General features: G+C 34.7%; 1 protein-coding gene across 2 annotated transcripts in view; it reads right to left on the reverse strand.

Moving 5' to 3' along the window:
- GMCL1 (germ cell-less 1, spermatogenesis associated) overlaps positions 1-12468 on the reverse strand; it is a 56384-nt gene that overhangs the window by 30999 nt on the left and 12917 nt on the right. For both annotated transcript variants that reach the window (XM_059942470.1, XM_059942469.1), the window contains 2 exons: positions 10898-10982; positions 2528-2618 (listed from right to left, as the gene is read on the reverse strand). In XM_059942470.1, the coding sequence (XP_059798453.1) occupies positions 2528-2618; positions 10898-10982 (176 nt within the window). The remainder of the gene's footprint in view (positions 1-2527; positions 2619-10897; positions 10983-12468) is intronic.

Below are 12468 nucleotides of genomic sequence, written 5' to 3' on the forward strand. Positions count from 1 at the left end.
AGTTTGGAGCTTACAGCGCAGCAAGGTGGGAAAAGAAGGCTTGAGAATGGTTGTTAGGGTTCAGGTATCTTTCCAGAATCCCACCACTTCAGTGGAACTCTAGAGCCCAGATGCCTCACTCAAGGGTCTTCACAAGATACACAGGACGTGGAACATTTCTTGGGATCTTTCTAATTTATGCTTTAGTTACATGTGATGAACACTAGTTAATACATTAATTCTCTATTAAAATACAAAATAAGATACAAAGACATTGTAGCCATGGATTTGCAACACAAGGGTAGTAATTATTGTTAAAATAATTCAAGTTTATCAATCTTTTCTTTTAGGGAGAATTTAAGGTTATTTCTAAAAATACTCTCAGTTGCATTCTAATATGCTTTCATGAGTGGGAAGGAAAGATCTGGAGTTACTGCTATCAAGCAGAGACTTGTACATAATCCCTAGCCTGTTCGCTATTACAAGGTATACCCATGGCAGTGGACTCAGCCTTGTTGCTATTAAGGATAGTAAATAAAAGAAGCAATCCCTACATATAATTGTGCAGAAAAATTCCTAAATTTCTATTGTTCTGATGGCCCTGACCCATATATATCTGAAAAGTCAAATAATTAAGAAAACCTAAGAGAAATATACTAAAATACAGTGGGTGAGGGGACCACGAGTGATTTTTTGGTCTTATTTCCTGAGTATTCATCACTTTTATAATTTAAAAACTGTATGAAATAAACCTATAAAGTCCTCACTGAAAAACAACTTATAAAGTCCTCACTGAAAAACAAGAGCATCAGACATACATTTTGCCTTATGCAATAAATGTTTCCCTGAAAAGTTATCTTAAAATGTATACTTTTACACTACTGAGGCTGGGATGGAGAGCCTGGAGTGGGAAAACCAGAAGGGGACCACAGCTTCTTATTCTAGTTTTTGCTACTTAGGCTACAGAATAATTTCTCTCTTGATGGACTGCTGCAGTTAATCCAACTGGAGCTCAAATGAGCATAAATTTATGTCAACATTTACCTAACATCTATTGTTTCCATTGAGTCCCTTTGTCCACCCCCCCCCCCAAATAGTTATTTATTTATTTTGGCTTTGCTGGGTCTTAGTTGCGGCATGTGGGATCTTCACTGTGGCATGCATGCGGGATCTAGTTCCCCGACCAGGGATCTAACCCAGGCCCCCCCTGCACTGGGAGCATGGAGTCTTACCCACTAGACCACCACGGAAGACCCCCTTTGCCTTTTTAGCTTCTCCACCGTCCTTATCTTTTTCAGCTTTTATCTCTGTTTTTTAAGTTAAATTTTTTCCTCTACTTTTTTCCTTTATAATTTCTCAAATCCCTCTTTAAATGCCATAATGTAGCTCTAAAGTATAATTTAACATAGAAGTTTAGCATTTTGTTCTTCAAGCAAATCAAGTTATAGATTTTACTGATATAGTCATTTACACATTTTTGGTTCATGAGCTTGAAGGAAAAATAATTAGCTAGTAAATCTCACTACATAAAATAATTCTCAAAATTTATTTAAACAAGAGAAAAAGAGCACTAAATTTTAATATAAGAACCTCTATTCATCAAAAGATACGTTCAGAAAAGTAAAAAAAAACTACAAACTGAAAGATAAATGCAACACACACTTATGAGAAAGAATCAAGAATATATAAAGAATGCCGACAAATCAGTAAGAAAAGACAAATACAATATTAAAATAGGAAAAAAACCTGAACAGACATTTCACAGAAGAAACATATGGCCGATAAACACACAAACAGGTGTTCAATCTCTTTAGTTTTCAAGGAAATGAAAATCAATACCACAATATGAAATAGTTCAGTAACAAAAAAACAGGATGATATATTGTCCAGTGGTGTGCTGGATCTGGCTTGTGCCGGCTCACAGGAGCTGATGGTATGCATTTCTTCCCAACTCCACATTCAGTGGTGTCATGTTAGTAGCCTGAAATTAGTCACGCTGGGAGAATTTGTATCATGAAAATTTTAAAAAATGCTACAAATAAGTGATTACTTTTTCAGAGAGGCAGCTTACCAGCACATCACTATGTCACGCATTCATGTTAAGACGTGCAAAATGCCATAACATTAAACATTTAACATTTTTTAAAAGCAAAGTCAGAGGGACACAATAGGAAAGAAGCACATGAGCAGACTGAAGTTACTAATGTTCTAGTACTTGAAGATTAGTTCACTGAGGTTCAATACATAATTTAAAAAAATGAAAAAGGTGGCCATGCGTGGACCAAAAATGACAGTGAACTACGAAAATCATGAACTAAGGATTATGATTTTTATCCACTTCCTTGCATCTGAGGGCCATTAAAATTTTGTTTTTTCTATATCTGTTTTATCCAGTCTCAATTTTCTCAGTGTAAATGAGGAGTTGAATTAGATCACTGCTAAGGTCCTCTCCAGCTCTAAAATCCCCTAGGTTTATCAGGGCCTGATTTTGATTAAATTTCAATTTAAAACAAAAAAGACAAGTTCTCAATAAAAATTTCAGGCATACCTGTTCTCCTCTTAGAAAACCAGACATCTGTTTCAGTCAAAAGCTGTTTTAAAGATCCATTCCAAGAAGGCACAAGTTGAAGGAACATCCACTAGGTTAAAAAAATAAATTAAAAAAATTACAAGACTTCATTTAGTTTATGATTTTACATTTTCAAACTGCCTATTTATTTATTTGTTTTATTTTTTTGTTTACCAGGTATTTATTGAGCACCTCTTATATGCATTCCACTGCAGAGTCCCTAGAGGAATTTTTTTTTTTTAACATCTTTATTGACGTATAATTGCTTTACAATGGTGAGTTAGTTTCTGCTTCAAAACAAAGTGAATCAGTTATACATATACATATGTTCCCATATCTCTTCCTTCTTGCATCTCCCTCCCTTTTTTTATTATACTTGTAATCTTCATCTCCAGCAAAATGGTTTACAGTTGACCCCAGGGAACCTTATATTTTCCCAATACCTCAGCATTGCTTAAGTAACCCTCTTACCTTGGTTTTCTGTTTTCCTGCTCTTTCATCTTTAATTCCATAAACCACTTCTATGCCCCTTCTATGTCCTCTCTTTCTCATATATTTCCTGTGGCATTTGAATCTCTTTTTAGTCACATGCTATACAGCATAGGTTGGTTTTCAGTTACTTTTTAAGGGTGTGCTTGTCTATTATTTAAGGCAAGCTTATGAAATATAGAATGACAGGAACTGTGTTTCACACTTTTATTTTCTTCTCAGTACCCACTGCTTTGTACATAATATATGCTTAATAAAATTTGTCCATTGATCTTTATTATATATTTTAAATTGTATCTGGTGGCCATCAATTTCCTTGAAAGAGCTTGGTACATTCTTATCCTGGTGATCTAATATGCATAATAGATCCTAGGAGATAAGCTCGAGTAAAACAAATTTTTCCTTTCTCTTTCCTCCTTTCTTTCTTTCTTTTCTTTCATTCCCTCCCTCCCTTCCTTCCTTCTTCCTTTTTTCCTTTCTTCCTTCTTCTCTCTGTCTTTCTCTCTCTCTTTTTTTAAATGTGTAATTTTTATTTACTATTTTTTCATTTTCCAGTTTCACTTTATTGTATTCAATTTTGATGCTCAACTGATAATCCTTCTCTACCAAAAAATATATAGCACCAAAATTATCATATCTCTCTATGTACATATCTAGATATAGCTATATATCTATATAGATGTTTAGATATTCTAAATTTTAGGAATTTTGTTTTCTGATTTAATTAATTTTAGTGTAACTAGTACTTTTTTATTTTTATTTTTTAATATATTTTAAAAATTTAATTAAATATTTTTATTGAGGTATAGTTGGTTTATAATACTATATAAATTTAAGGTGTACAATGTAGTAATTCACAATTTTTAAAGGTTGTACTCCATTTACAGTTATTATAAAATATTGGCTGTATCCCCCGTATTGTATGATGTATCCTTGTAGCTTAATTTATACCTAATAGTTTATACCTCTTTTTTTTTTTTAAGATTTTTAGAAATTTCATGTAATGTCTGAAACATTTATATTAACATATTTCCATACAAATAACCCAATGAAAGTTTAGTATTAGTTGTTTTGTTTGTTTTTTTATACCACAGGTTCTTATTAGGCATCAATTTTATACACATCAGTGTATACATGTCAATCCCAATCGCCCAATTCAGTACACCACCATCCTTAACCCACCGCAGTTTTCCCCCCTTGGTGTCCATATGTCCGTTCTCTACATCTGTGTCTCAACTTCTGCCCTGCAAACCGGCTCATCTGTACCATTTTTCTAGGTTCCACATACATGCGTTAATATATGATATTTGTTTTTCTCTTTCTGACTTACTTCGCTCTGTATGACAGTCTCTAGATCCATCCACGTCTCAACAAATGACTCAGTTTCGTTCCTTTTTATGGCTGAGTAATATTCCACTGTATATATGTACCACATCTTCTTTATCCATTCATCTGTCGATGGGCACTTAGGTTCCTTCCATGACCTGGCTATTGTAAATAGTGCTGCAATGAACATTGGGGTGCATGTGTCTTTTTGAATTATGGTTTTCTCTGGGTATGTGCCCAGTAGTGGGATTGCTGGGTCATATGGTAATTCTATTTTTAGTTTTTTAAGGAACCTCCATACTGTTCTCCATAGTGGCTGTATCAATGTACATTCCCACCAACAGTGCAAGAGGGTTCCCTTTTCTCCACACCCTCTCCAGCATTTCTTGTTTGTAGATTTTCTGATGATGCCCATTCTAACTGGTGTGAGGTGATACCTCATTGTAGTTTTGATTTGCATTTCTCTAATAATTAGTGATGTTCAGCATCTTTTCATGTGCTTCGTGGCCGTCTGTATGTCTTCTTTGGAGAAATGTCTATTTAGGTCTTTTGCCCATTTTTGGATTGGGGTGTTTGTTTCTTTAATATTGAGTTGAATGAGCTGTTTATATATTTTGGAGATTAATCCTTTGTCCGTTGATTCGTTTGCAAATATTTTCTCCCATTCTGAGGGTTGTCTTTTCGTCTTGTTTATGGTGTCCTTTGCTGTGCAAAAGCTTTGAAGTTTCATTAGGTCCCATTTGTTTATTTTTGTTTTTATTTCCATTACTCTAGGAGGTGGATCAAAAAAGATCTTGCTGTGATTTATATCAAAGAGTGTTCTTCCTATGTTTTCCTCTAAGAGTTTTATAGTGTCCAGTCTTACATTTAGGTCTCTAATCCATGTTGAGTTTATTTTTGTGTATGGTGTTAGGGAGTATTCTAATTTCATTCTTTTACATGTAGCTGTCCAGTTTTCCCAGCACCACTTATTGAAGAGACTGTCTTTTCTCCATTGTATATCCTTGCCTCCTTTGTCATAGATTAGTTGACCATAGGTGTGTGGGTTTATCTCTGGGCTTTCTATCTTGTTCCACTGATCTATGTTTCTGTTTTTGTGCCAGTACCATATTGTCTTGATTACTGTAGCTTTGTAGTATAGTCTGAAGTCAGGGAGTCTGATTCCTCCAGCTCCGTTTTTTTCCCTCAAGACTGCTTTGGCTATTCGGGGTCTTTTGTGTCTCCATACAAATTTTAAGATGATTTGTTCTAGCTCTGTAAAAAATGCCATTGGTAATTTGATAGGGATTGCATTGAATCTGTAGATTGCTTTGGGTAGTATAGTCATTTTCACAATGTTCATTCTTCCAATCCAAGAACATGGTATATCTCTCCATCTGTTGGTATCATCTTTAATTTCTTTCATCAGTGTCTTATAGTTTTGTGCATACAGGTCTTTTGTCTCACCTAGGAATAAACCTACGTAGGATTTTATTCTTTTTGTTGCAATGGTAAATGGGAGTGTTTCCATAATTTCTCTTTCAGATTTTTCATCATTAGTGTATAGGAATGCAAGAGATTTCTGTGCATTAATTTTGTATCCTGCAACTTTACCATATTCATTAATTAGCTCTAGCAGTTTTCTGGTGGCAGTTTTACGATTCTCTATATATAGTATCATGTCATCCGCAAACAGTGACAGCTTTACCTCCTCTCCTCCAATTTGTATTCCCTTTATTTCTTTTTCTTCTCTGATTGCTGTGGCTAGGACTTCCAGAACTATGTTGAATAACAGTGGTGAGAGTGGACATCCTTGTCTCGTTCCTGATCTTAGAGATGCTTTCAGTTTTTTACCATTGAGAATGATGTTTGCTGTGGGTTTGTCATATATGGCCTTTATTATGTTGAGGTAGGTTCCCTCTATGTCCACTTTCTGGAGAGTTTTTATCAGAAATGGGTGTTGAATTTTGTCAAAACGTTTTTCTGCATCTATTGAGATGATCATATGGTTTTTATTCTTCAATTTGTTAATACGGTGTATCACACTGATTGATTTGCATATATTGAAGAATCCTTGCATCCCTGGGATAAATCCCACTTGATCGTGGTGTATGATCCTTTTAATGTGTTGTTGGATTCTGTTTGCTAGTATTTTGTTGAGGATTTTTGCATCTATATTCATCAGTGATATTGGTCTTTAATTTTCTTTTTTTGTAGTGTCTTTGTCTGGTTTTGGTATCAGGGCGATGGTGGCCTCATAGAATGAGTTTGGGAGTGTTCCTTCCTCTGCAATTTTTTGGAAGAGTTTGAGAAGGATAGGTGTTACCTCTTCTCTAAATGTTTGATAGAATTCACCTGTGAAGCCATCTGGTCCTGGACTTTTGTTTGTTGGAAGATTTTAAATCAAAGTTTCAATTTCATTACTTGTGATTGGTCTGTTCATATTTTCTGTTTCTTCCTGGTTCAGTCTTGGAAGGTTATACCTTTCTAAGAATTTGTCCATTTCTTCCAGGTTGTCCATTTTATTGGCATAAAGTTGCTTGTAGTAGTCTCTTAGGATGCTTTGTATTTCTGCGGTGTGTTGTAACTTCTCCTTTTTCATTTCTGATTTTATTGATTTGAGTCCTCTCCCTCTTTTTCTTGATGAGTCTGGCTAATGGCTTATCAATTTTGTTTATCTTCTCAAAGAACCAGCTTTTAGTTTTATTGATCTTTGCTATTGTTTTCTTTGTTTCTATTTCATTTATTTCCGCTCTGATCTTTATGATTTCTTTCCTTCTGCTAACTTTGGGTTTTGTTTGTTCTTTCTCTAGTTTCTTTAGGTGTAAGGTTAGATTGCTTACTTGAGATTTTTCATGTTTCTTTAGGTAGGCTTGTATAGCTATAAACTTCCCTCTTAGAACTGCTTTTGCTGCATCCCATAGGTTTTCAATCGTCGTGTTTTCATTGTCATTTGTCTCTAGGTATTTTTTGATTGCCTCTTTGATTTCTTCAGTGATCTCTTGGTTATTTAGTAATGTATTGTTTAGCCTCCATGTGTTTGTCTTTTCTACGTTTTTTTCCCTGTAATTCATTTCTAATCTCATAGCGTTGTGGTCAGAAAAGATGCTTGATATGATTTCAATTTTCTTAAATTTACTGAGGCTTGATTTGTGACCCAAGATGTGATCTATCCTGGAGAATGTTCCATGCGCACTTGAGAAGAACGTGTAATCTGCTGTTTTTGGATGGAATGTCCTATAAATATCAATTAAAACTATCTGGTCTATTGTGTCATTTAAAGCTTCTGTTTCCTTATTTTCATTTTCGATGATCTGTCCATTGGTGTAAGTGAGGTGTTAAAGTCCCCCACTATGATTGTGTTACTGTCAAGTTCCTCTTTTATAGCTGTTAGCAGTTGCCTTATGTACTGAGGTGCTCCTATGTTGGGTGCATATATATTTATAATTGTTATATCTTCTTCTTGGATTGATCCCTTGATCATTATGTAGTGTCCTTCCTTGTCTCTTGTAACATTCTTTATTTTAAAGTCTATTTTATCTGATATGAGTATAGCTACTCCAGCTTTCTTTTGATTTCCATTTGCATGGAATATCTTTTTCCATCCCCTCACTTTCAGTCTGTATGTGTCCCTAGGTCTAAAGTGGGTCTCTTGTAGACAGCATATATATGGGTCCTGTTTTTGTATCCATTCAGCAAGCCTGTGTCTTTTGGTTGGAGCATTTAATCCATTCACGTTTAAGGTAATTATCGATATGTATGTCCCTATGACCATTTTCTTAATTGTTTTGTGTTTGTTTTTGTAGGTCCTTTTCTTCTCTTGTGTTTCCCACTTAGAGAAGTTCCTTTAGCACTTGTTGTAGAGCTGGTTTGGTGGTGCTGAATTCTCTTAGCTTTTGCTTGTCTGTAAAGCTTTTGATTTCTCCATCAAATCTAAATGAGATCCTTGCCGGGTAGAGTAATCTTGGTGTAGGTTCTTCCCTTTCATCACTTTAAGTATATCATGCCACTCCCTTCTGGCTTGTAGAGTTTCTGCTGAGAAATCAGCTGTTAACCTTATGGGAGTTCCCTTGTATGTTATTTGTCGTTTTTCCCTTGCTGCTTTCAATAATTTTTCTTTGTCTTTAATTTTTGCCACCTTGATTACTATGTGTCTCGGCGTGTTTCTCCTTGGGTTTATCCTGTATGGGACTCTCTGCGCTTCCTGGACTTGGGTGGCTAATTCCTTTCCCATGTTAGGGAAGTTTTCAACTATAATCTCTTCAAATATTTTCTCTGGTCCTTTCTCTCTCTCTTCTCCTTCTGGGACCCCTATAATGCGAATGTTGTTGCGTTTAATGTTGTCCCAGAGGTCTCTTAGGCTGTCTTCATTTCTTTTCATTCTTTTTTCTTTATTCTGTTCTGCAGCAGTGAATTCCACCGTTCTGTCTTCCAGGTCACTTATCTGTTCTTCTGCCTCAGTTATTCTGCTATTGATTCCTTCTAGTGTAGTTTTCATTTCAGTTATTGTATTGGTCATCTCTGTTTGTTTGTTCTTTAATTCTTCTAGGTCTTTGTTAATCATTTCTTGCATCTTCTCAATCTTTGCCTCCATTCTTATTCCGAGGTCCTGGATCATCTTCACTATCATTATTCTGAATTCTTTTTCTGGAAGGTTGCCTATCTCCACTTCATTTAGTTGTTTTTCTGGGGTTTTATCTTGTTCCTTCATCTGGTATATAGCCCTCTGCCTTTTCATCTTGTCTATCTTTCTGTAACTGTGGTTTTTGGTCCACAGGCTGCAGGACTGTAGTTTTTCTTACTTCTGCTGTCTGCCCTCTGGTGGATGAGGCTATCTAAGAGGCTTGATGGGAGGCTCTGGTGGTGGGTAGAGCTGACTGTTGCTGTGGCGGTCAGAGCGCCGTAAAACCAAACTGCTTCTTTAAAACATAATATCTAAAAAATTTAATTTCCATTTTACAAGCAATTGAAAGAAGTAGAACTATCACATGGTATGCTCAGAAGTCTTAAATTCATCATGGCATTAATCATGGTCCAAAGATAAAAACTAGATGAGTATATGATAAGGAATAAGCTAATCCCTGAAAAGTACTTATGGTCTCAAACACATGGTAGTTATAGTATTAAAAAGGTAAATGTTCTGTGTGTGTGTGTGTATATATTATATATATATATATATATATATATATATATATATATATATATAATATATACACACTGTTATATTACATATATAATATACTACATATATATATAATATACTAATTTATTCTACTCACGAATTACTTCAGTTTCACTACATACTACGTGAGATTATAAAAGAAAGAAATTAAATATGGGAAAAAGGACTTTCTTATTGGCTTAATGTTTCTTATTGCTGTTGAGACAGTATACAGAGTAATGAAGAGCATTACTGTTTTTTAAATCCTAGCCCTGTCATTTAATAGCTAGGGAAATTACATCACTATGTAATCTGGGCCTTAATTTCTTCATTTGTAAGATGAGCATGATAATATGTCAGTGTCACAGGATTAAAAGATTTAATGAATTAAAGATTTAAAGAATTAAAGATTTAAAAAGATTTAAAAAAAAGATTTAAAGAATTAATATGTGTAACATACTTAGAGCAGTGCCTGGCACATAGTAAGCATTCATTGATAATTATGGGAAAGAATGAATACTACCAGTGGCTCAGAGATAGAAATGGACTGTCTACCCTCCTTTAATGACTGGTTAACACAGTTACTAAACTTCCCTGAGGAAAAATAGTAATAGAGTCTCATCTCTATCATAAGACAAACAATCCCAATGATATAACCTAGAAGGTGACTATTCCCAGATTTCACGACCACGTTAGTATAGACTCAACTACACTGTGAGTGTAGACTCAACTACATTTTTGTCCCATGTTAGCTGGGGACAAAAGGCTAAAGGCAAAATTATGCAGTGGGAAAAGCAATGGACTAGAATTCACAGACCTGGGTTCTGCCTCAAGCCTGCCACTTAACAATTGTAAGAATTCTAAGTTTTACCATCTACAGATCAAGAGTAATAGCCAATTTGTCTCTTCAGAGAGTTATGAAAACGAAATTACATTAAAAATGTTGAAACCTTTCAAAAGGATGAAGTGAAATATATGCCTGAAGTACAAAAGGCCTTTAAAAGAATTTCAACATTCTCTAGAAAAACGTGTGAAAACTTCATCATAAAGTTATTAATTCAACTAAAGCTCAATTTTGCAAACATTTCTGAAAAACATATAAAACATTTAACATTTCTGATTATGTAAATAACAACATGTTAACTGTTGAAAAAAAATCTGGGAAAAAACAGAAATGTATTCTTAGGAGAGGAAAGTATAAAGAATACCACTGAAATCAATCATGATATCAACTCCCTAAACATAAAGACTTCTTAACATTTTGGCATATTTCCTTTTACTTTTCTCACATTTATAATCGTTCCCTTACCACTGGACACTAGCTGTTTCCAGCTTTCCACTATTATAAGCAATGCAGTGGGGATATCTTTACACACATCATATTATGGCAATACCTTTTTAAGGGCTGTGTATACATCCATCTCCACTTGCATCACAAATAAGTTAGATGAACCAATGAGTTGTTTCATGACATTTATACTAGAAAAGATAAAATAGAAGTAGTGAGCCTCTCTTCATGCACAAGCTAAAAGACCCTGGTGGAACTGAAAACTTTAAGTCTTTTTTATCAAAAGAAAATGTGGAATTAAAAATTACATCAGTCTTTTTGCCCAAGACAAAGAATCTATCTGAACATAAGGATACTTTTAATTCAGACAGTATGCTGTGAAAGGTCTTTTCTTGCACTGACAGGGAAACAAGAGCTTTGCTGTGCTAATTAATCAAGTTAAAGCAAGGTCCCAGTAAGATAAGTTTTAGTATGCTCTGATAAAGTGGCAGCCTTCCTCTTTTTTCTTTCCCCCTCATTCAATTAAAAAAAAAAAAAAAAAAAAAGACACTTGTCAAAATTCACTGAAAGAGATATATCTTCAAAGTCTATCTTTCACCTCTAGGCTTAAGAGAATTGCTTAGTCATAAAACATGTTTTTATTACTGTTAAGGAGATTAAAATCAAGAAATCTGTATTAGTTTAAATTTAGAATGGAAATAATATCACTAGCTGTTTTTTCTTTTTTCCTTTTTCTTTCCTTCCTTTAAGCCACAAAAAGCCAGAAGAGCATCTGGGGCTTTAAGATGACCACTATGATTTATCTTCCTTTTGAAAAAGCTCAATGAGAAATTATAAAAGAGAAAAAGTGTTTCTAATGACTTTTAAACCAAACATACTGCAGAGCTTTGTTTATGCCTTGATATCATTAGGTGATGATTTTTTGGTAGAATAATGCTTCTCAAACTTTTGTACCACAGTACCTCTTAAGGGCAGAGGAAAGGAAAGGACCCAGGAATCCAGGAGTAGGCTAGCCATAAGAATAACATTTCTATTAATTTTTGTATTTCATCTTGTAAATCCAAAGAAACTTAATTCTCTCTATTCCACAATGTATTTAAACATAAAAATGTTTACTTCTCTCCTACTCCTCCCCACACCTCCCCCCAAAAATCATTAAAATTGACATCCCAGTAAGCTATGCAGTGTTAAGGCTTTGGTTTTGCACATTTCCATCAGAATGCCACACATTCCTAGGGACATTTGTACCCTTGTCTAAGACGCACAACTGTCAAGGAACTGCAAGCCTGAAAGTGACTACACATAGTCTACTGGCCTTTAAAAGTTCATTCCCACTCTGAATTTCTCAGACCCAGGGCAGATAAGTTAGCTCCATTATTACAAATAAGCTCCTAGCGGGCAGAGACCATGACATAATCACCTCTGCCTCCTTCACAGCCCTTAACAGAGTACCTTTACACACAGTAGACATTCAGAAATTATTTGTTGAAAGAAGGAAGGATTAATAAGCAAACTTAATTCAAAAGACCAACTTAATTGTGAGTTTAATTTCACTAAACTTAGCAAAAAGTTTAAAGCAATTTCCTCAAATGTAATTTCTCAATGGGAAAAGATGGTTTTTAAAATAAACTTTTAGATTCTCTAAGAGCCCAGCAAAAGTGAGGTAACCCTTTTTCT

This window comes from Balaenoptera ricei, chromosome 13 (assembly GCF_028023285.1).
Source record: "Balaenoptera ricei isolate mBalRic1 chromosome 13, mBalRic1.hap2, whole genome shotgun sequence".
In the NCBI taxonomy this organism is placed as follows: Eukaryota; Metazoa; Chordata; class Mammalia; order Artiodactyla; family Balaenopteridae; genus Balaenoptera; species Balaenoptera ricei.